The sequence below is a fragment of the Pseudophryne corroboree genome, chromosome 8 (genome assembly GCF_028390025.1).
Source record: "Pseudophryne corroboree isolate aPseCor3 chromosome 8, aPseCor3.hap2, whole genome shotgun sequence".
Classification (NCBI taxonomy): domain Eukaryota; kingdom Metazoa; phylum Chordata; class Amphibia; order Anura; family Myobatrachidae; genus Pseudophryne; species Pseudophryne corroboree.
In genome coordinates, this window is record NC_086451.1 from 116,916,916 (window position 1) to 116,942,220 (window position 25,305).

The 25,305-nt window shown below is 45.1% G+C and overlaps 1 protein-coding gene across 5 annotated transcripts in view; it reads right to left on the minus strand.

The window, feature by feature from the left end:
• The window catches only part of GOLGA1 (golgin A1), a 217,811-nt gene that overhangs the window by 160,204 nt on the left and 32,302 nt on the right, over window positions 1-25,305 (minus strand). For 4 of the 5 annotated variants that reach the window (XM_063936884.1, XM_063936886.1, XM_063936882.1 and 1 more), the window contains exons 2-5: window positions 15,209-15,490; window positions 14,953-15,043; window positions 12,512-12,586; window positions 3,843-3,940 (exon numbers count right to left, since the gene is read on the minus strand). In XM_063936884.1, coding sequence (XP_063792954.1) covers window positions 3,843-3,940; window positions 12,512-12,586; window positions 14,953-15,043; window positions 15,209-15,343 — 399 coding nt within the window. In that variant the 5' untranslated portion in view covers window positions 15,344-15,490. The remainder of the gene's footprint in view (window positions 1-3,842; window positions 3,941-12,511; window positions 12,587-14,952; window positions 15,044-15,208; window positions 15,491-25,305) is intronic. The other variant, XM_063936885.1, reaches the window with a different exon arrangement.

Here is a 25,305-nt window from a genome sequence, read left to right on the forward strand (position 1 = left end):
CTGTTACCCATACTATGAGCGCCTTAGTGACCCAGATACCAACCAAGCCAGGTCTCAGCAGCACTCCTGCTGCTACATACATGGACTTTAGCATAGTTTCTATTTTGCGATCTGAAGAGTCTTTAAGCGTAGTAGCAGCTGGCACTGGTATGGTTAATTTCTTTGTAAGTTTCGACACTGACGAATCAACTATTGGTGGATTCTCCCATGTACATGTCACAGAGTCTGGAAACGGGTAACTAGACTTAAATCTGCGAGGTATAGAAAACCGTTTATCTGGAGTCTGTCGTGTTTCTACTAACATCTTATTAAGAGACTCCGAAACAGTAAAACACATTGGAGTTCTCTGTCGTTTAGTAAATACGACCTGATCATTTGTCAGAGGCTCCTCAGTTTCTTTAAACTTCAGAGACTGACGCACCGCTCTGATGAGATTATCAATACCTGAGCTGTTAAAATCCTCACTATCTGACTCCACTTCGCCCTCCTCACCCTCATCTTGTGCCGTGAGGTCTGGCATGGAATCGTCAGAATGCAACATAGCAGAAACTGGTAAATCATAAGACATATGAAATTTATCCCATCTACCCAAAATGGATTTGGAACTTTCGCAAGGCTGAGACGCCTCCGGTAATTCTGGCGGTCTCACCCTAGACTCAGATCTTGCCGCTTCCCGCTCTTGTCGAGCGGCGGTCAATTCTGATTGCAACCCAGCCAGTACATTGGCTAGCATTTCCCATGGAGGGTACGGGGATGAAACTGGCTTTAAAACCGGAGCAGAAATTGTATTCGTAACTGAATCCACAAAACATACTGGACATGTGGTAGATCCATCCGGTAACACACTGCTACAGACTTTGCAGTGATGCTTTTTAATTTTTGCTGGTGCCTTACTCATTATGGAAACAGACAATACAATACACAAAAAACAGACACTTGCACGACTCAGTAAAATAGTACGAAGGTGTCTCTATATATATATCTGGCCAAGTGCAGTACACGTGGCCAGTACTATGAAATGTGATCCCAAATTCCCACTAACACCCCTGCGCCTCCGGTGGAGTAGAGATGTAGTACTGGAACGTTCTGGAATCACAGCAGGAAGACACAGGAAGCATGGTTAAAATGGCTGCCATGCTTAAAATCATAGTCACAGTACAGGATACAAGCATATAAACTGATATATAACTCTGTCTGTCCTGTATAATCATGGCCGCAGCCTAGCATACTGCTGTTGCTGCAGTTTATCCCCCCTCGTGCCGCTGATTTTACCCCTTGCAGTCTGTAAGGCCCCCCCCCTCCCCCCCCCCCCCTGTATGCTCTGTTGCGGATGCAGTATGCGGGGCGGGCCGCCAGCGGGAGCCAGGTAGCGGGACGCGCTGGAACAGACAGCGGGGAGCGCGTCCTGAAGCACTCTGAGCAGCGGCCGGAGCAGAGGTGGCGGCCGGAGCAGCAGCGGCGGCCGGGCGGACTGTAGAGGGATCCCAGCGCCATCAGCTTTAAAGAAAACTTTGTCCCCACACAGCGGGGCGGCAGCGGGAACTGACCGCCCCGACCACATACCTTGACTCCTGCTGCTGTGGTGAGGCTCCGACGGGGCTTCTCTGCAAGCGCCGGCCAGCCTGTCTGCAGGAGGTCTGTCTGGCTGTGAGGGTGCTCATTTATTGAGGACCGACACGCCACAGCTGCTAGTAGCAGCTTGCACTATCCCTGACCCTGCCTTTTGGAAGGGGGAAAGGGATGTGTATGAAAAAGAAAAATATTAACTAAAAAAAACAACAAATATTCAAAAGAATTGTGGACCAAGCCACAGAACCTGTTGCTACGTCGAGCACAGAAAAAACACTGAGGTACTCTGGGATATGGAGGGGTGGAGTGTTCTAAATTTAAATATTCAGTGCCCTGTCTCCTGCGGAAGCCGTCCATATCCCAAGAGTACTCCAGTGACCCCTACTGGATGAAAAAGAAATTAAACTGTACTTTTAAGTATTCTGAATATGTTGCTGCACGTAGACATTTTTTGTTAGCATATTGGTATATATATATTTTTTCTATAAAGGGGTCAGGTCTTTATTGAACAACCCCTTCTTTGTACTGAACTCTGCAATACCGTACTTTGATAGGAACCCTACTATTGGTACTGTTTGGCAGTGTTTCTCTGGACTGTGGGAGTATCAAACCCGCTGAGATTATAGGATTTTAGTGACTGCAGAAACCGTGCCACATTAATTTCACACATCCCATCCAAGAACATTCAATATCTAGAAAAGAAAGGCTGCAATCTGGTAGATTCACTTAGGTTTAACACTACAGGACTACAGGGAAGAAAAAAAAAGGTGAGATTAAGGACTATGGGGGTCATTCAGACCCGAACATTAATGCGGCACGCAGTGCAGTTTGCCGATGGAGGCAAACTGCGCATGTGCATCGGCCACATTACAGCTGCGTGACTTCACACATTACGGTCGCATCCCCGATTGATGCAACATCAATGTGATTGATGGCAGCGGGTGTTCGCGAGGCGGCATCGTAGTGTGTGTGTGTGTGTGTGTGTGTGTGTGTGGGGGGGGGTGGCGGGCCGTACAGGGACCATTTTCGGGGCAGCTGCGTGGCGCCACACGCAGCCGCTCAGATAAAAAAAATGGCAGCTGTCAACCTTAGTTCCAATGTGTCCACAATCTAATTGACTGAGAGGCGGCCTCACAAATGCTGGGCGGCCCCCAGCATGTGAGGAGATGGATGCAGACCTGGCTGCGTATGCAGCTCTCTGCGTCTATGTCTGAATGAGCTTCTATGTGCCTTATTCAGAAATGCTTTCACAGCTGGGATGCAATACGCAGCGGCTGTGCGAAAATATGCAAAGTCCGCTGCTGCTGGGATTAGTATTAAAGTACGAAGACACAACTATCAGATGCATATCGGTCGACAAACAACCTTCTGAGTAAAGCTGGGTACACACTGGAGCAACAGGGAATTTGTTGCGACATCGGAACAAATCCCTTTCTACTTGGAGTGCCCAAACACACTGGAGCAACTTTACCGAAGGATGGAACGATCATGTTCGATCCCTCATTAGCATACTATAAGACGGTAGCAATAATGTCAGGTTTGATGTACAGCACATCAAACCTGATGAAGTTGATAACGGCCGCGGGCAGCCGCGTATCAAGCATACACACTGCCCGACATACGCCGAACTGAGTGTTATGTCATCTGATCCGGCATGTAGGACTGACGTATAGCTCAGTGTGTACCCAGGTTAGCCCTATGGTCATGCAGCATAGCCGTCAGAAATAAGTCACCGGAGCCATGTTTACTGTTAGGGGATTGTAGACACAAGCTGTGACACACCCCTGAAATGATCATGACATGCCTGCGTTTGAGTCACAACTCCTGTTACTGCTCATAGAAAAAACAAATAAATACATATTACTACATTCTATTTCTATAGATTCGATATGGCCCTGTAGTGCTGTATATAGGGGACAGAGAAAAAAACATAAGTATGTAGGTTACCAAATTAGACTGTTACAAAAATGTTCACAAATTTACATAATTACAACCTATAAATTACATTATTCCATAGGAAATACAGTACAATAAGAGAAAGGGCCCTGCTCACAAGAGCTTACACTCTACAAATCAAAACAATTTATTAAAGAGCCAATTTACAGGGCAGTACATGAGCAGACATTTGCTCTTCAATCCCTTATACGGAAGGAGAAAACAATAAAGATGACAAAACGAAAGAAAGCAGCAGCTCTGAGATGCTTATAATTCATTTGGGGGGAAAAAGAACGATAAAAGTGAAAACAGTTCATTTCAGGCTGGAGTCTACCCACCTGATCTTTCTTTTCAAGTGCCAGCTCCAACTCTTCTGCCATCTTGGCTCGGTTGGCTTGATACATCTCATTCTGCTCTTGAAACTTCCTCATTGATGCTGGGATAAGAGCAAAAATCACTAACTAAACGATCTGAGAAATGACAAACAATGTTTCTGCATAGACCAGAGGACCCTGACTTTTGCTGCTTTCAGACCACGTGACCCAGCAAATTAGCAGCCGGCAAATTCCCGTAGACCCGGGATGTTTCCTTTCACACATGATGAAATCTCAGATTGATGTTCGCTCATGTGCACAAACCCAGGATTTAGTTGCATGTGTGAAAGGGGTATTTTTGGTTGTTTTAATATAGATGTAACTATGTATTTTTTTTTTTCCAGTAACACATCAATGTCAAAACATTTTCATATGTATCAATTAACATGGTTCCGGTATAAATGGTCGACCATGTTATGGTCGACAGTCATTAGATCGACCACTATTGGTTGACATTGGCATGGTCGACATGGACAAATGGTCGACACGTGAAAGGTCGACACGTGAAAATGTCGACATGATGTTTTTTTAACCTTTTTTGGTGTCTTTTTCTGCGTAAAGTGACGGGGAACCCCAATTAGTGCACCACGTCCCCTCGCGATGCTTCGGGCAAGGTGCCTCACTCCGCTACCCCTGCGCTCGGCGCAGATTACCGTTCCCAATCTTAGTCCACGTGGATCGTAAAGTATGGAAAAGATCCCCAAAATAATAAAAAACAAAACAAAAAACTAATGTCGACCCTTTCATGTGTCGACCATGTGTCCATGTCGACCAATAGTGGTCGACCTAATGAATGTCGACCATAACATGATCGACCATCCAAACGGATACCAATTAACATATATGAAAAACAAAACTAAATTAATACGTCATCCAATATATTAGTTACTGTTTAAACCCAATACATTTATTTTAATTTGCTCTTAACTTTCTATTTGCACAGCATGGGATAGTGGCATATTACTTTGTCTCTCTATCCAAGTTGTTATTTAGAGGTGAACAAGTTTAATTTGCTAAAAATAATAAAGGTATACGAAACTTAGCATAATTCATAGCCTAAGGGGGAAATTCAATTAGCCATGATGTTTTATCATGGCTAATTGATTCCCCCCCCTCCGGCCTATTCAATTATCCCCCATAAACCGGCAAAAATACTGGTCGTTTCTCCAGAATACACACAGGTTTCACTGAGCTGTGCATTTCGGGAGAGAATTGAATTTTTTTCGGTCAGCCAAATTGGATAACCTGAAAAAAACAAGATTTTACTCACCGGTAATTCTATTTGTCGTAGTCCGTAGAGGATGCTGGGAACTCCGTAAGGACCATGGGGAATAGACGGGCTCCGCAGGAGACTGGGCACTCTAAAGAAAAGATTAGGTACTATCTGGTGTGCACTGGCTCCTCCCTCTATGCCCCTCCTCCAGACCTCAGTTAGGGAAACTGTGCCCGGAAGAGCTGACATTACAAGGAAAGGAAATTTTGAATCCAGGGTAAGACTCATACCAGCCACACCAATCACACCGTACAACTTGTGATACCTTTACCCAGTTAACAGTATGAACAACAACTGAGCCTCACTCAACGGATGGCTCATAACAATAACCCTTAGTTAAGCAATAACTATATACACGTATTGCAGAAAGTCCGCACTTGGGACGGGCGCCCAGCATCCACTACGGACTACGAGAAATAGAATTACCGGTGAGTAAATTCTTATTTTCTCTGACGTCCTAGTGGATGCTGGGAACTCCGTAAGGACCATGGGGATTATACCAAAGCTCCCAAACGGGCGGGAGAGTGCGGATGACTCTGCAGCACCGAATGAGCAAACACAAGGTCCTCCTCAGCCAGGGTATCAAACTTGTAGAACTTTGCAAATGTGTTTGAACCAGACCAAGTAGCCGCTCGGCAAAGCTGTAAAGCCGAGACCCCTCGGGCAGCCGCCCAAGAAGAGCCCACCTTCCTTGTGGAATGGGCTTTTACTGATTTTGGATGCGGCAATCCAGCCGCAGAATGAGCCTGCTGAATCGTGCTACAGATCCAGCGAGCAATAGTTTGCTTTGAAGCAGGAGCACCCAGCTTGTTGGGGGCATGCAAGATAAACAGCGAGTTAGTCTTCCTGACTCCAGCCGTTCTGGAAACATATATTTTCAAAGCCCTGACTACGTCCAGCAACTTGGAGTCCTCCAAGTCCCGAGTAGCCGCAGGCACCACAATAGGTTGGTTCAAATGAAACGAGGACACCACCTTTGGGAGAAATTGGGGACGAGTCCTCAATTCTGCCCTGTCCATATGGAAGATCAGATATGGGCTTTTACATGACAAAGCCGCCAATTCCGACACACGCCTAGCCGATGCCAAGGCCAACAGCATGACCACTTTCCACGTGAGATACTTCAGTTCCACGGTCTTAAGTGGCTCAAACCAGTGGGATTTCAGGAAATCCAACACAACTTTAAGATCCCAGGGTGCCACTGGTGGCACAAAAGGGGGCTGAATATGCAGCACTCCCTTAACAAATGTCTGAACCTCAGGCAGTGAAGCCAGTTCTTTTTGAAAGAAAATGGATAGGGCCGAAATCTGGACCTTTATGGACCCCAATTTTAGGCCCATAGTCACCCTTGACTGTAGGAAGTGCAGGAAACGACCCAGTTGGAATTCCTCTGTAGGGGCCTTCCTGGCCTCACACCAAGCAACATATTTTCGCCATATACGGTGATAATGCTTTGCTGTCACGTCTTTCCTAGCCTTTATCAGCGTAGGAATAACTTCATCCGGAATGCCTTTTTCCGCTAGGATCCGGCGTTCAACCGCCATGCCGTCCAACGCAGCCGCGGTAAGTCTTGGAACAGACAGGGCCCTTGTTGCAGCAGGTCCTGTCTGAGAGGCAGAGGCCATGGGTCCTCTGTGCGCATTTCTTGCAGTTCCGGGTACCAAGTCCTTCTTGGCCAGTCCGGAACAATGAGTATTGTTCTTATTCCTCTCTTTCTTACTATTCTCAGTACTTTTGGTATGAGAGGAAGAGGAGGAAACACATATACCGACTGGTACACCCACGGTGTCACTAGGGCGTCCACAGCTATCGCCTGAGGGTCCCTTGACCTGGCGCAATATCTTTTTAGCTTTTTGTTGAGGCGGGACGCCATCATGTCCACCTGTGGCAGTTCCCATCGGTTTGCAATCAGTTGGAAGACTTCTTGATGAAGTCCCCACTCTCCCGGGTGGAGGTCGTGTCTGCTGAGGAAGTCTGCTTCCCAGTTGTCCACTCCCGGAATGAACACTGCTGACAGTGCTTGCAAGTGATTCTCCGCCCATCGAAGAATCTTTGTGGCTTCCGCCATTGCCATCCTGCTTCTTGTGCCGCCCTGGCGGTTTACATGGGCGACCGCCGTGATGTTGTCTGACTAAATCAGCACTGGCCGGTTTCGAAGCAGGGGCTCTGCTTGACTCAGGGCGTTGTAAATGGCCCTTAATTCCAGTATATTTATGTGTAGAGAAGTCTCCAGACTTGACCACAGCCCTTGGAAGTTTCTTCCCTGAGTGACTGCCCCCCATCCTCGGAGGCTTGCATCCGTGGTCACCAGGACCCAGTCCTGTATGCCGAACCTGCGGCCCTCGAGAAGGTGAGCACTCTGCAACCACCACAGAAGAGACACCCTGGCCCTTGGGGACAGGGTGATCAGCCGATGCATCTGAAGATGCGATCCGGACCACTTGTCCAACAGATCCCACTGAAAGATCCTCGCATGGAACCTGCCGAAGGGAATGGCTTCGTATGAAGCCACCATCTTTCCCAGGACTCGCGTGCAGTGATGCACCGATACCTGTTTTGGTTTCAGGAGGTCCCTGACCAGAGATGCTAATTCCTGGGCCTTCTCCACCGGGAGAAACACCTTCTTCTGTTCTGTGTCCAGAATCATGCCCAAGAAAAGCAGACGCGTCGTAGGAATCAGCTGCGACTTTGGAACATTCAGAATCCAGCCGTGCTGTTGCAACACTTCCTGAGAGAGTGCTACGCTGATCAACAACTGCTCCCTGGACCTCGCCTTTATGAGGAGATCGTCCAAGTACGGGATAATTATAACTCCCTTCTGCCGAAGGAGTATCATCATTTCGGCCATTACCTTGGTAAATATTCTCGGTGCCGTGGACAGGCCAAACGGCAACGTCTGGAACTGGTAATGACAGTCCTGTACCACAAATCTGAGGTACTCCTGGTGAGGTGGGTAAATGGGGACACGCAAGTAAGCATCTTTGATGTCCAGCGACACCATAAAATCCCCCTCTTCCAGGCTTGCAATAACCGCTCTGAGCGATTCCATTTTGAACTTGAATTTCTTTATATAAGTGTTCAAGGACTTTAAATTCAGAATGGGTCTCACCGAACCGTCCGGTTTCGGTACCACAAACATTGTGGAATAGTAACCCCTTCCCTGTTGAAGGAGGGGGACCCTGACAATCACTTGCTGGAGGTACAGCTTGTGAATTGCCGCCAGCACTACCTCCCTTTCCATGGGGGAAGCTGGCAAGGCTGATTTGAGGTAACGGCGGGGGGGGGAGTCGCTTCGAATTCCAGCTTGTATTCCTGAGATACAATTTGTATAGCCCAGAGATCCACCTGTGAGCGAACTCACTGGCTGCTGAAGTTTCGGAGACGCGCCCCCACCGCACCTGGATCCGCCTGTGGAACCCCGTCGTCATGCGGTGGACTTAGTGGAAGCAGGGGAGGACTTTTGTTCCTGGGAACTGGCTGCATGGTGCAGCTTCTTACCTCTACCCCTGCCTCTGGCAAGAAAGGATGCACCCCTGACCCTCTTGCCTTTTTGAAAACGAAAGGACTGCATTTGATAATACGGTGCTTTCTTAGGCTGTGAGGAAACCTGAGGCAAGAAAGTGGACTTTCCAGCTGTCGCTGTAGACACGAGGTCCGACAGACCGTCCCCAAACAATTCCTCACCCTTATAAGGCAAAACCTCCATGTGTTTTTTAGAATCAGCATCTCCTGTCCATTGCCGAGTCCATAAGACCCTCCTGGCACAAATGGACATAGCATTAATTCTAGAGCCCAGCAGGCAAATGTCCCTCTGAGCATCTCGCATATATAAGACGACGTCTTTGATATGGCCCAGGGTTAGCAAAACAGTTTCTCTGTCGAGGGAATCTATGTCGTCTAACAGAGTATCTGTCCACGCTGCTACAGCACTACACATCCAGGCTGAAGCAATAGCAGATCTCAGTAGAGTACCAGAGTGTGTATACACTGACTTCAGGATAGCTTCCTGCTTTCTATCCGCAGGCTCCTTTAGGGCGGCCGTATCCTGAGACGGCAGGGCCACCTTTTTAGATAAGCGTGTCAGCGCCTTGTCCACCCTAGGGGATGTTTCCCAAAGTAACCTGTCCGTTGGCGGGAAAGGGTACGCCATCAGTAACCTCTTAGAAATCACTAATTTCTTATCAGGGGAACTCCACGCTTCTTCACACAATTCATTTAATTCATCAGATGGGGGAAAAGTCACTGGCTGCTTTTTCTCCCCAAACATATAAACCCTCTTGGTATTAACCGGGTTACTCTCAGAAATGTGTAATACATCTTTCATTGCAATAATCATGTATCGGATGGCCTTGGTCATTTTAGACTGTAAATGTGCCTTATCATCGTCGACACTGGAGTCGGACTCCGTGTCGACATCTGTGTCAACCATCTGAGATAGAGGGCGTTAATGAGCCCCTGACGGTTTCTGAGTCGCCTGGGCAGGCGCGGGCTGAGACCCCGGCTGCCCTAAGGCTGCAGCGTCATCAAACCTTTTATGTAAGGAGTTTACATTGTCATTAAGACCTTCCACATATCCATCCAATCAGGTGTCGGCCCCGACGGGTGCGATACCAAACTTATCTGCCCTTGTCCGCCTCCACGTAACCTTCCTCATCAAACATGTCGACACAGCCGTACCGACACACTGCACACACACACAGGGAATGCTCAGACTGAGGACAGGACCCCACAAAGTTCTTTGGGGAGACAGAGAGAGAGTATGCCAGCACACACCACAGCGCTATATAACACAGGGATTTTCACTGCTAATAAGCGATATACCCAATAGCTGCTTTTTTTGTATTCTTTGCGCCTAAATTTATGTGCCCCCCCTCTCTTTTTAACCCGTCTTGTACCTGAATACTGTAGGGGAGAGCCTGGGGAGCTGCTTCCAGCGGAGCTGTGAAGAAAAAATGGCGCTGGTGTGCTGAGGAAGAAGGCCCCGCCCCCTCAGTGGCAGGCTTCTGTCCTGCTTTCAGTGTAAAATAATGGCGGGGGTTTTTACATATATACAGTGCTAGACTGTATATATGTATTTTTATGCCAAAGGTACTTCAATTGCAGCCCAGGGCGCCCCCCCCCCCCAGCGCCCTGCACCCTACAGTGACCGGAGTGTGTAAGTGTGCTGGGAGCAATGGCGCACAGCTGCGGTGCTGTGCGCTACCTTAATGAAGACAGGAGTCTTCAGCCGCCGATTTCGTCGTCTTCTAGCTTCTGTTCTTTTGGCTCTGCAAGGGGGACGGCGGCGCGGCTCCGGGAACGGACGATCGAGGACAGGTGCCTGTGTTCGAACCCTCTGGAGCTAATGGTGTCCAGTAGCCTAAGAAGCACAAGCTAGCTGCAAGCAGGTAGGTTTGCTTCTCTCCCCTTAGTCCCACGTAGCAGTGAGTCTGTTGCCAGCAGAAGCTCACTGAAAATAAAAAATCTAATAAATAGTTTCTTTACTAGTAAGCTCAGGAGAGAACACTAGGAGCACCCAGCTCTGGTCGGGCACAGATTCTAACTGAGGTCTGGAGGAGGGGCATAGAGGGAGGAGCCAGTGCACACCAGATAGTACCTAATCTTTTCTTTAGAGTGCCCAGTCTCCTGCGGAGCCCGTCTATTCCCCATGGTCCTTACGGAGTTCCCAGCATCCACTAGGACGTCAGAGAAATAAGGCAAATCATGGCATTCAATCAAATACATATGAAATGGTTTACCAATATATTTTTAAAGGTGAACTGTTTAAACGTTTCTCTTAATGGACAGGCATGAATGTTGATAACTGTCTTCCATCACAAGTGAACAGGTCAGAGCTAATCAGTGGTCAGGTCCCTGATGCTCGTTTATGACAAAAGGTAATAGAAACTGTAGTTGAGAACCTCTGTTCTAAAACACAAAATGCCAACTTGTGTCTTTTCATATCTGCAAAACAAATGACTTGTGGAGGGCGCCTGTTTTTTCCCTTCAGCTGCCTCCTCTCCCATCTGCTTTTAGTATCACGTGCTGACAGCAAGCTTTCCCATTATAAACAAACGTGCTTTTTCTGATTGACTCTATCAATGTTATTAATTCTAAAACTGGCTTACATTCCTGTTTATATTGAAAATGTCAATAAGGTTAAAAGTAAAAAGTTAAATATTTATTTCGCATATAGAATATAATGATTTGCAAATTGTTGTTATTAATGCCTCTTGGAAAAATAGGCATGTTTTAAAGTTGTATCTAACCTATCTACTTGAAAACTGCAGACTTCAGCCACTTATCAAGAGATTTTGAAAAGTATAGTACAGGTTGAGTCTCCCATATACAAAATGCTTGGGACCAGAAGTATTTTGAATTTCGGATTTTTTCCTTATTTGGGAATATTTGCATACCATAATTACATTTCTTGAGGATGGAACCCAAGTCGTAACACGAAATGCATTTAGATCTCATACACTCAGCCTGAAGGTAATTTTATACAATAATTTCTAACAATTTTGTGCATTAAACAAAGTTTGGATACACTGAGCCAAAAGAACAGAAAGTATGTCACTATCTCAGTTGCATTAAAAAAATGTTGGCTATCGGAATATTTTGGATATTGGATTTTTGGATATGGGAGACTCAACCTGAAGCTTGTCTCTCACAGCCTCCTACATTCTTTATTCAGTACAATAACATTTGGAAAGCTGCCAGGACTAATTTTAGACTTCTGGATTTATTGTTTTGTTTTTTTAATTTCAAAAACATGTTGTGACATTCTAAAAAATAGATGCTACCCGAGTTCCACAGAGATTCTCAAAAGTAAAAAAAAAAAATATTTATATATATATATACACATATATATATATATATACATACACATATATATATATATACATACACACATATATATATATATATATATATATATATATATATATACACACACACACATATATATATATATATTATTATATTATTATTATTATTATTATTATTTTTAAACGTACAACAGTATGGGGGAAAACGGATCAAATGAAGAACAAATTTGCAAATCACCTTATTAGCATGGACATATTAATAAAATGCACAGAAATATAAATAAACACATCTCATAACGTGGTGATGACCTAAAATTAACATTATACAATGTTTGAAGACAAGCAAGAGCCATTAGGATTTATGGATGAAAATTAAATGCTGTTGAATTACTGTATATCAAGAAATATGAAATGGATTCTACCATTGTTAAAAGTTGTTAGTTTGTAACTAAAAAAAAGTAAGAGGATTAATATTTAGTACTGTGACAGATTAGATGGTGGGGGCAGAAGACAGGACATGGGATAAGAGACAACCGGACTAGGTAAATACGTACAATCCTGGTGTTTCTCTAAAGCAAGCTCAAGCTTTTCTTTCATCTTCTGTAGGTTTCGGACCTGCTCTGCGTAATCTTGGTAGGTGAAGTAGACAAACAGAATGGAAGAACAGGGAGAAGACAAGTGGGAGAGGCAACAAGTGGCCAACACAAAAGACCGAACAGAAGGAGAAAAAAAACAAAAACAACAACACATGAATGGGAGAAGGGCAGGAATAGTACCTCTACCAGCATTACTTATTGGGAAACAGTACTAACGATGGGCATACACTATACAATTACATGGTAGATCATCTGCCAGATCTGTTGAAACGTCTGAACGACAGGTTTTGTCCAGTTTCCAGTGTTTGAGAGCTAAATGGTCGATTGTCATTTGCTCTCATTCGTTACCAGAAATTCATTCCAACCAGCCAGATCTGGCAGATGAACTGCCAGATAATTGTATAGTGTATGCCCAGCTTAAGAAATGGTCATTTCTAGGAAAACTATCACCAAGATACTGCTTTCTGCAAAGTTATGTCAAATTAAAAGTTACTGAACTTTCTAAAGCATATCATTGGGAAAGTGTACACAGTTTTTAACATAGTGATAGTTGTTTTATAATGAACTTTTGTCATAAATGGATGCATTGAAATGAATGGAAAAGCTCCATCTATGGAGACAGACATTGCTAACCAAACGGGCAAGCAACAGAAGAGTGTGACATGTGGACACCACATAAGAGTTGCTCTATTTAAAATTATCTTGTGGTTTATTTTTGTGTGTTTACATTTTCCTACAGCATTAATTAGCTTTTTATCACGTTAATAGTGATATTCAAACAAACTTTAATTGAGTGGTTAATTCATTTGACAACACTCTGAATATATTATATACTGCAATTCCATTAATGAAAGATTTCTATATTGATAATTGTCAAAGAGATGAATAAATTACCAGCTAAAGGCTACTGAAATTTTATTTTTGTTTCTACAAATCAGACTTTATAAGATAACTCCCTTACCCTGTAAAAAAATATTTAGGACTCTTATTTAAATATTTATTTTATTTTTATTAAACAAAATATAACCAAACAATACAAACTCTCAATGAATTAACTGAAAAGTTAAATAAATTATATTATGTCTTTGAAAACAATAGGTAATTAACAAACCACTAACTTAAATGAATACATATACACATATAGTTTTTTAAATCATAGCCAGTCCCAAAACCTATACCATGGCTTATACAGATGTGTCCTCCTGCATCCTTGCTGCAGTCACGTTAAATAGCCCTTCTAGTCATGCCATGCAACTTTTTCAATATTAATAATATAAATGTGTCTAATTCACAGTGCTATAGTATTGAGTAAAATGATATGCAGCACTGTGTGTATCTGCGGCTGTATCTGTATACGAAATGCTACATTACAGTGTTTTCCTGCAAATCATTGTAATGCAGCATTTCGTATGCAGATACAGCTGCAGTCACACAGACTCATTTTACTCAAACTATAGATTAAGAGATTCACAATCCCTTAAACTGGGTACACACTAGACTGTATGTCACCCGAACCGGTGGTTTGGACCAACATATTGTCTAGCATGTAACTGCTCAGCATGACAACACCTCTTAATATCTTTAGCAATAGGAAGTGCAGTGCAGTGCAGTCCAGGCACCCCCCCACCCCCACCCCGAACACACACTTTTTCCTATCATTTTAATCAGCATAAGCTTCTTGTGCATCCTATTTGCATAGTGATGCAAATAAATGGCATTTTCATTTAAAAAAAAAAAGACGGCTGGCGTTAGCAGAGCTGCGGCTGACTCATTAAGGCAAGATGTATGAGGACACATTTGTATATAGTGAGCAGACATAGTATCTAGAACAAATGAACACAATAAATAAAACATGAATTTGCTATAAATCCCTCATGCTGGGTACACACTGACCAATATATTGGCCGTTCAATCGACTGACTGGCCGATATATCACAAGCCCGTCAGCAGGTGTACATCCCCGACATGTCTGAACAATGTCATTCACAAACATATCACAGTGGCACTGCAGAACAGCCAATGGCCAATATATCTTAAGATCTATCGGCGCATCGGGCTGTGTTGGCGGCCAAATTCATATGCCTGCTCAGCAGGATGTCCTGACAGACATATTGAGGGGCCGATCAGTAAGATCCTTACCTGGATCGGCTATTCGGTCAGCGCGTACCAAGATTTAGTTAATCTAAAAGGTAAAAATTATCACAAATGTTGGGAAGGCAGTTTCTGGCGTGTGGATTGCTATAGACGAAAATTGTCGCAAAGTGATATTTGTCTTTTTCTACAGTAGAGAAGAGACAAATATACCAATCACAGTTAGAATTATAGTTGCAATCACCGAGCTGATGTTGCAGGGAAATGGTATATGTGGAGTGTACTGGTATACCTGTTCTGGAGATTACCTGATAACTTGGCTTCCAACCTGCGGATCTGCTCATTCCTTCGGGAGATCTGAGAAGATATATCATCACGGGAGCTGCTGCCGTCCGATGCCTGGAACACAGGATCAAATAAATAAAATGTGTCACTGATTTGAGTATGTAGAACAAATAAAAACAAACAAGAACATTCCCTCCCTCCTCCCCAATATATGGACTCATTCGGCTTGTTACCCATCCCCATAAAAGCAGGGAAAGAATTATACCACCAGAGACTCACAAAGTCATCTCCTGAATCAGCTCCTGCAGACGTGATTGACTCTTTGCTGATTGAGCGAGGGATACGTGTAGCACCACCAGGCCGAGGGGTTATGCCCGCTTCTTCCGCAATCTTCTTCTTAAGCTTGGTGAACATGGCTGCTTCCCCCGCCCTCCACTGAGAGTATCGGAAATCAGAGATGAAGCAGATTCGGACTGTCCCAGGAACTCTGCCAAGAGGCGGGCGTCACAACGCACAGTATGGCCTCAGAGCACAGCATACAACCTCAATTCCATTCTGATTCTGCAAAGGAAATGGATCACCTTAAATAAAACATGCAGAAAATGACACTATAAGCAGCTCTATATTTATGTCAAATCTGTCTAAAATGCAATACCAATAAAACACACAAAACCAATAAGCAGCATTACAGTTAAAAAAAATCAAATAGAGCAATCATCAGAATTTGGCTTTTTAGTTTTGTTTTTTATGCATTATTTCTTTATTCATCAGAGCACACACACATTATATCACATAACAGTATAAGAATCCAGAATATAGTAAGTACATAGATACAGTCAGAACGAGCAAACCAAAGGTGAACCGCATAAACAATATACGATAGAGCAATACACAGTACGCAGTTCCCCCACCTAGGCATGGTCAGCAGTCTCACCCCGAACCTTGAATCCATGGGCCAGAAACAGGGTAGAATTCAGCTTGTGGGTGACAACGAAATCAGAAGATCTTCTAATAAAATGTGTGTCTAATACTAAGGCCCAGATTTATCAAGCCTTGGAGAGCGATAAATTGCCCAGTGATAAAGTACCAACCAATCAGCTCCTAACTGCCATGTTACAGACTGCGGGGCAGATGTATTAAGCCTGGAGAAGTGATAAAGCAGTGATAAATGCAAGGTGATAACGAACCAGCCAATCATTAAAGGTTTGAAAAATGACAGTTAGGATCTGATTGGCTGGTCTAGGAAGCAGTAAATCCAGAGAGTTGGACCAGTCATTGGACATAAGGTTGTGCTTTATGTACCGCCAGTGAGATTGGGGCATTTTGCACTTAGTAAAAAGGTCACTGATTCGTAAGGGTCTACAGTTGTCACTCCTAACCAGGGTGTGAAAAAAAAATAAGATTTTACTCACCGGTAAATCTATTTCTCGTAGTCCGTAGTGGATGCTGGGATTTCGTAAGGACCATGGGGAATAGACGGCTCCGCAGGAGACTGGGCACAACTAAAGAAAGCTTTAGGACTACCTGGTGTGCACTGGCTCCTCCCACTATGACCCTCCTCCAGACCTCAGTTAGGATACTGTGCCCGGAAGAGCTGACACAATAAGGAAGGATTTTGAATCCCTGGTAAGACTCATACCAGCCACACCAATCACACCGTATAACTCGTGATACTATACCCAGTTAACAGTATGAAATATAACTGAGCCCCTCAACAGATGGCTCAACAATAACCCTTTAGTTAAGCAATAACTATAAACAAGTATTGCAGACAATCCGCACTTGGGATGGGCGCCCAGCATCCACTACGGACTACGAGAAATAGATTTACCGGTGAGTAAAATCTTATTTTCTCTGACGTCCTAAGTGGATGCTGGGACTCCGTAAGGACCATGGGGATTATACCAAAGCTCCCAAACGGGCGGGAGAGTGCGGATGACTCTGCAGCACCGAATGAGCAAACTCTAGGTCCTCCTCAGCCAGGGTATCAAACTTGTAGACTGTTGCAAAAATGTTTGAATCCGACCAAGTAACAGCTCGGCAAAGTTGTAAAGCCGAGACCCCTCGGGCAGCCGCCCAAGAAGAGCCCACTTTCCTCGAGGAATGGGCTTTTACAGATTTAGGGTGCGGCAGTCCAGCCGCAGCATGTGCAAGTTGAATCGTGCTACAGATCCAGCGAGCAATAGTCTGCTTAGAAGCAGAAGCACCCAGCTGGTTGGGTGCATACAGGATAAATAGCGAGTCAGTTTTCCTGACTCCAGCCGTCCTGGAAACATATACTTTTCAGGGCCCTGACTACGTCCAGTAACTTGGAATCCTCCAAGTCCCAAGTAGCCGCAGGCACCACAATAGGTTGGTTCACATGAAAAACTGATACCACCTTAGGAAGGAATTGGGAACGAGTCCTCAATTCCGCCTTATCCATATAAAATACAGATAAGGGCTTTTGTATGACAAAGCCGCCAATTCTGATACACGCCTGGCCGACGCCAAGGCCCACAGCATGACCACTTTCCACGTGAGGTATTGTAGCTCCACGGATTTAAGTGGCTCAACCCAATGCGACTTCAGGAAATCCAACACCACGTTGAGATCCCACGGTGCCACTTGAGGCAAACACGGGGCTGACTATGCAGCACTCCCTTAACAAAAGTCTGAACTTCAGGCAGTGAAGCCAGTTCTATTTTGGAAGAAAATCGATAGGGCCGAAATCTGGACCTTCATGGAACCCAATTTTAGGCCCATAGTCACCTCTGACTGTAGGAAGTGCAGAAATCGACCTAGCTGAAATTTCTCCTTTGGGGCCTTCCTGGCCTCACAGCACGCAACATATTTTCGCCATATGCGGTGATAATGGTTTGCGTTCACTTCTGTCCTAGCTTTAAATAGCGTAGGGATAACTTCCTCCGGAATGCCCATTTCCTTCAGGATTCGGCGTTCAACCGCCATGCCGTCAAACGCAGCCGCGGTACGTCTTGGAACAGACAGGCCCCCTGCTGCAGCAGGTCCTGTCTGAGCGGCAGAGGCCATGGGTCCTCTGAGATCATTTCTTGGGAGTTCTGGGTACCAAGCTCTTCTTGGCCAATCCGGAACCACGAGTATAGTCCTTACTCCTCTCCTTCTTAGTATTCTCATTACCCTGGGTAAGAGAGGCAGAGAAGGGAACACATACACCGACTGGTACACCCACGGTGTTACCAGAGCGTCCACAGCTATCGCCTGAGGGTCCCTTGACCTGGCGCAATATCTTTGTAACTGTTTGTTGAGGCGGGACGCCATCATGTCCACCTTTGGCCTTTCCCAACGGTGTACAATCATTTGGAAGACTTCTGGATGAAATCCCCACTCTCCCGGGTGGAGGTCGTGTCTTCTGAGAAAGTCTGCTTCTCAGTTGTCCACTCCGGGAACGAACACTGCTGACAGTGCTAACACATGATTTTCCGCCCATCGGAGAATCCTTGTGGCTTCTGCCATCACCATCCTGCTTCTTGTGCCGCCCTGTCGGTTTACATGAGCGATCGCCGTGATGTTGTCTGACTGGATCAGCACCGAATCTGCGGCCCCCTAGAAGATGAGCACTCTGCAGCCACCACAACAGCGACACCCTGGCCCTTGGAGACAGGGTTATCAGCCGATGCATCTGAAGATGCGACCCGGACCACTTGTCCCACAGATCCCACTGGAAGATTCTTGCATGGGACCTGGCGAATGGAATTTCTTCGTAAGAAGCTACCATCTTTCCCAGGGCTCGCGTGCATTGATGCACCGACACCTGTATTTGTATTAGGAGGTCTCTGTCTAGAGACGACAACTCCTTGGACTTCTCCTCCGGGAGAAACCCTTTTTATTCTGTTCTGTGTCCAGAACCATACCCAGGAACAGTAGACGCGTCGTAGGAACCAGCTGCGACTTTGGAATATTCAGAATCCAGCCGTGCTGTTGTAGCACTTCCCGAGATAGTGCTACTCCGACGAACAACTGCTCCCTGGACCTCGCCTTTATAAGGAGATCATCCAAGTACGGGAAAATTATTTCGGCCATTACCTTGGTAAATACCTCGGTGCCGGGGACAGACCAACGGCAACGTCTGGAATTGGTAATGACAATCCTGTACCACAATTTTGAGGTACTCCTGGTGAAGAGGGTAAATAGGGACATGCAGGTAAGCATCCTTGATGTCCATTGATACCATGAAATTCTCCAGGCTTGCAATAATCGCCTTGAGCGATTCCATTTTGAACTTGAACCTTCGTATATAAGTGTTCAAGGATTTCAATTTTAGAATGGGTCTCACCGAACCGTCTGGTTTCGGTACCACAACATTTTGGAATAGTAACCCCGGCCTTGTTGAAGGAGGGGTACCTTGATTTCACCTGCTGGAAGTACAGCTTGTGAATTGCCGCCAGTACTACCTTTCTCCGAGGGCAGCAGGCAAGGCTGATGTGAGGCAACGGCGAGGGGGAGTCGCCTCGAACTCCAGCCTGTATCCCTGTGATACTACTTGCAGAACCTGGGGATCCACCTGTGGGCAAGCCCACTGGTCCCTGAAGTTCCCGAGACGCGCCCCCACCGCACCTGTCTCCACCTGTGGAGCCCCAGTGTCATGAGGAAGCGGGGGAAGATTTTTTTATTTTTTTTATCCTGGGAACTGGCTGCCTGGTGCAGCTTTTTCCTTCTTCCCTTGCCTCTGTGCAGAAAGGAAGCGCCTTTGACCCGCTTGCTTTTCTGAAGCCGAAAGGACTGTACCGGAAAATACGGTGCTTTCTTAGGCTGTGAGGAAACCTGAGGTAAAAAATTTTCTTCCCAGCTGTTGCTGTGGATACGAGGTCCCAGAGACCATCCCCAAACAATTCCTCACCCTTATAAGGCAGAATCTCCATGTGCCTTTTAAAGGCAGCATCACCTGTCCACTGCCGGGTTTCTAATACCCTCCTGGCAGAATGGACATTGCATTAATTCTGGATGCCAGCCGGCAAATATCCCTCTGTGCATCCTTCATATATAAGACGACGTCTTTAATATGCTCTATGTTAGCAAAATATTATCCCTGTCTAGAGTATTAATATTATCAGACCACGCTGCAGCAGCAGCACTATTTATGCTGAGGCAATTGCAGGTCTCAGTATAGAACCTGAGTGTGTATATACAGACTTCAGGATAGCCTCCTGCTTTTTATCAGCAGGCTCCTTCAAGGTGGCCGTATCCTAAGACGGCAGTGCCACCTTTTTTGACAAACGTGTGAGCGCCTTATCCACCCTAGGGGATATCTCCCAACGTGACCTATCCTCTGGCGGGAAAGGGTACGCCATCAGTAACTTTTTAGAAATTACCAGTTTCTTATTGGGGGAACCCACGCTTCTTTACACACTTCATTCACTCATCTGATGGGGGAACAAAACACTGGCTGCTTTTTCTCCCCAAAAATAAAACCCTTTTTATGTGGTACTTGGGTTCATATCAGAAATGTGTAACACATTTTTCATTGCCGAGATCATGTAACGGATGTTCCTAGTGGATTGTGTATATATATCAACCTCGTCGACACTGGAGTCAGACTCCGTGTCGACATCTGTGTCTGCCATCTGAGGTAACGGGCGTTTTTTGAGCCCCTGATGGCCTTTGAGACGCCTGGGCAGGCGCGGGCTGAGAAGCCGGCTGTCCCACAGCTGTTACGTCATCCAGCCTTTTATGTAAGGAGTTGACATTGTCGGTTAATACCTTCCACCTATCCATCCACTCTGGTGTCGGCCCCACAGGGGGCGACATCCCATTTATCAGCCTCTGCTCCGCCTCCACGTAACCTTCCTCATCCAACATGTCGACACAGCCGTACCGACACACCGCACACACACAGGGAATGCTCTGACTGAGGACAGGACCCCACAAAGTCCTTTGGGGGGACAGAGAGAGAGAGTATGCCAGCACACACCAGAGCGCTATATAATGCAGGGATTAACACTATAACTGAGTGATTTTTCCCCCAATAGCTGCTTGTATACATATATTGCGCCTAAATTTAGTGCCCCCCCTCTCTTTTTAACCCTTTGAACCTGAAAACTACAGGGGAGAGCCTGGGTAGCTGTCTTCCAGCTGCACTGTGAAGAGAAAATGGCGCCAGTGTGCTGAGGGAGATAGCCCCGCCCCTTTTTCGGCTGACTTTTCTCCCGCTTTTTTATGGATTCTGGCAGGGGTAATTTATCACATATATAGCCCTGGGACTATATATTGTGATGATTTGCCAGCCAAGGTGTCTTATATTGCCCTCAGGGCACCCCACCCCCAGCGCCCTGCACCCATCAGTGACCGGAGTGTGAGGTGTGCATGAGGAGCAATGGCGCACAGCTGCAGTGCTGTGCGCTACCTTGTTGAAGACAGAAGTCTTCTGCCGCCGATTTTCCAGAACACTTCTTGCTTCTGGCTCTGTAAGGGGGCCGGCGGCGCGGCTCCGGGAACGAACACCAAGGTCGGGTCCTGCGGTCGATCCCTCTGGAGCTAATGGTGTCCAGTAGCCTAAGAAGCCCAAACTACCACCTGTTAGGTAGGTTCGCTTCTTCTCCCCTTAGTCCCTCGCTGCAGTGAGTCTGTTGCCAGCAGATCTCACTGTAAAATAAAAAACCTAAATATACTTTCTTTCTAGGAGCTCAGGAGAGCCCCTAGTGTGCATCCAGCTCAGCCGGGCACAAGATTCTAACTGAGGTCTGGAGGAGGGTCATAGTGGGAGGAGCCAGTGCACACCAGGTAGTCCTAAAGCTTTCTTTAGTTGTGCCCAGTCTCCTGCGGAGCCGCTATTCCCCATGGTCCTTACGGAGTCCCAGCATCCACTTAGGACGTCAGAGAAATTATATTTAGAAAAAAAAAATGTATTTTTATTTAAATCGGATTCTTTTTATTGATTTTTTTTTTATTTACATTTTATTTGTATAAAAATGATCAAGTAAACAAATAAACCAAGTAAAAACAATAATATGATGTTCTTTTTCTTGGAACTTGACTAGTGTCGTTAGAAGGGTATTTGAATGTGGATATTTTTCTTTTGCAAACTTAAGAGCGTCTAACTTTTCACCTGCAGCTAAACTACCACAGTAAGACTTACGGCTCCGGCTTTATGCCTCACTCCACTCTGACTTGCCTTTCTCATTGCTTTGCTGCATTGCTTTCCTGCCTTTAAGTCACTTGAAATAGTGACTCCTAAATCCCTTTCCTCCTAAGTAGTTTCCATTATAGTACCCTTGATACTATATTTAGCCTTTGGGGTTTTGAGACCCAAGTGCATGATTTTTGCATTTTTTAGCATTAAACTGTAGTTGCCATGTTCTTGACCATTTCCCAAGCCTACCTAGGTCATCAATCATTTGTTTTACCCCTCCCGGTGTGTCTAACCTGTTGCATATCTTTGTATCATCTGCAAAAAGGCATACTTTCCCTTCAATACCATTTGCAATGTCACCAACAAAGATATTAAAAAGAACTGGTCCAAGTACAGATCCCTGGGGTACTCCACTGGTAACATTTCCCTCTGTACTCCATTTACTACAACTGTCTGTTTTCTATCCTGGAACCAGGTTCTTACCCATTTAACTGTTTTATAATCCACCCCCACACTTTCAAGTTTATTTAGCAGTCTGCGATGTGGGACAGTGTCAAATGCCTTACTAAAGTCTAGATATGCTACATCTACAGCTCCCCCTTGATCTATTATTTTCGTCACAGAGTCAAAAAAGTCACTAACATTTTTTGGCATGATCTCCCACCAGTAAATCCATGCTGTTTTAGATCCTATAACTTGCTTGATTTAGATTCCACAACTCTTTCTTTTAATAGTTTTTCCATTACTTTCCCTACTATGGATGTAAGGCTTACTGGTCTGTAGTTACTTGCTTCTTCCTTGCTTCCACTATTGTGAAGTTGAACTACATTTGTTCTTTTCCAGTCCTCTGGAATGCACCTGTATTAAGTGACTGGTAAAATTATTCTGGTAAAGGTGTCACCAGCACATCTTTTAGCTCTTTTAGTATCCTTGGGTGTATCCCATCTGGCCCCATTGATTTATCTACTTTTAGTTTTGAAAGTTCTGTTAGGACCTTTTCCTCTGTAAATGTACTTTCATCTTCCTTATTTTTATGAATGTCTTTGCAACTTAACTGTGCCCCTTCCCTTCTCCTTCTGTAGTAAATACTGAGCAAAAATAATTATTTAACTATGTCTCCCCTTCTCTCAAAGGCAGTAGCTGACATCACTAGTCAGCTGCAGCAATTGAACCAGAGAGTCTCTGTTAATGAATAGCAGCTTGGTGTTGTCTCCCATGATATTGGTGATCTGCAGCACTCTGTAAACGCCATACCAATGAAAACTATCAGCTTTGGAACAAAATTGTCGACTTAGAAAATAAATCCTGACGTAATAACATTAGGCTGGTTGGTCTGACAGAACCTATCAAGGGCACGGCTTTGGCTCATATTGTCCGCAACACCCTTCCCTCATTACTATGCATTGAGTCGGTTTTCCAAGACATGGTTATTGAGAGGGTTCATAGGGTGGGAACGACACCAACTCCTTACAGACCAAGACCCCATGTTACGCTGCTCCGATGTTTGAACTATTTACACAAAGTGGAAATATGTTCGGCTTCCCGCAAAGTCAAAGCCTTATCATGGGAAAGTCACAAGTTACATATTTTTCAGGACTATTCTGCCGAGCTGTCAAGGGCTAGGAAGTCCTTTTCACCTGTCTGCTCTCAACCCGTCACTGAAGATTGTAAATTTGGATTACTATACCCTGCTAGGCTTTGCATATACGATGGTACCTCTTTCAGTGATCTCACCAACCCCTCTAATGCCTCGGTCTATCTTCGGGAGTTGTCCCAAGGCAAGGAAGCTGATATTTCTTATTCTGCAGGATGATGTTATGGATCCATATGACGCCTTTTTGGGTAGCTGATATGTTGCCTCGTCCTGTCTGTTGTTACCTACGGTTGACTTTTGTCTGTTCCCCTGATGGGACTTCTGTCGTATTTCTCTTACTGTGTGCGTCTTCTAATATTCGCACACCCTGGCTAACTTTTATGTGATGTTTATATCTATGTTTCTATGCATTACAATGTTTTATTATGCTGTTTATATTTTATGTTTATATTTTTGTATTCACTGTGGGGGTCATTTGGCCTCTATTTACCTTTCTGATTGCTGGGTTGGGGGTGCGGGTCTGTTGTTTTGGTGCCGGTTGGGTGTTACTGTTGATATGCTATTCTTCCTTTTGTGTGTAGGAATTCCTGTATCAAAGGCGTGCGTGTTTCTGCCCTTTCTTACTTCTGTCTTTCAACATTTTCCACCTCCCTCTTGTCATTTGTCTTTCCCTCCGCCTTCCTTACCCCTCCCTTTATGCACCATGCTCTACTTCATTTGTGGGCTGGGTGGTGTCATTTTGTGCTGGGAACGTGTACTGGAAGTTTACTGGTTTCCCTTCCCGATTCCTTGATTAATGCCTGATTTACATTTTGCTACATGGAATGTCGGGGGGATTAATTCCCCGGCGAAAAGAAGGAAACTTCTCTTATATTTACAGAAAAGTGGTGTGGACGTGGCATTTCTCCAGAAAATGCACTTAACCCCTCCTGAGACATTAAAATTGAATATGCTTGGGTGGTTGGTACTGGCTTCTTCTTCTTACAGTTCCAGGGCTCGTGGTGTGGTAATCTTAATCAAACGCTCCCTCCCTTTTGAAACCTTGAAAGTGCATGCTGATGCTCACGGTAGATTTGTTGTGGTCTCTGTTAGTATGCTGGGCAAGTGTTTTACGTTGGCTAATATATATGCACCGGTTCCTTATTCTAGGTACTTTTTCCAACAGCTAATTACTCTTTTGACCCCTTCTATAGGGGATAATCTTATTAGGGGTGATTTTAACTTCGTTTCTTCCCTGTTATTAGATAAATCGATGGTTCGAGGGATCCCTCCCCACCTTCCCAAGGTGGGCGTACCTCTACTCTCTAAAGTACTGCAGGTTTTGGATACATGGCGTGCATTACTACTGATAGATTATACCTGTCTCTCAGTAGCGTATGGATCTCTCTCCCGCATTGATTATCTCTTTCTTTCCCACTCTTTGTTTCCTCAAGTTACTGATTGGTGCATTGCCCCTATCTCCCTTTCTGATCATGCTTTGGTTTCATATACTATTCATTTTCCTGATGAGCAGGGCTCTTCTAAGTTATGGAAATTCCCCTCTGGATTATACCGTTCTTCCAAGTTTAAATCCTTCTTGGATGCAGCTTGGGACAATTATTGCGTGACTAACTCTGAGCATATTCGGTCAAACCCTTCTCTGTTCTGGATGTTGGCGAAAGCTGTTCTCAGGGGGGTGATTGTATCGTTCAATGT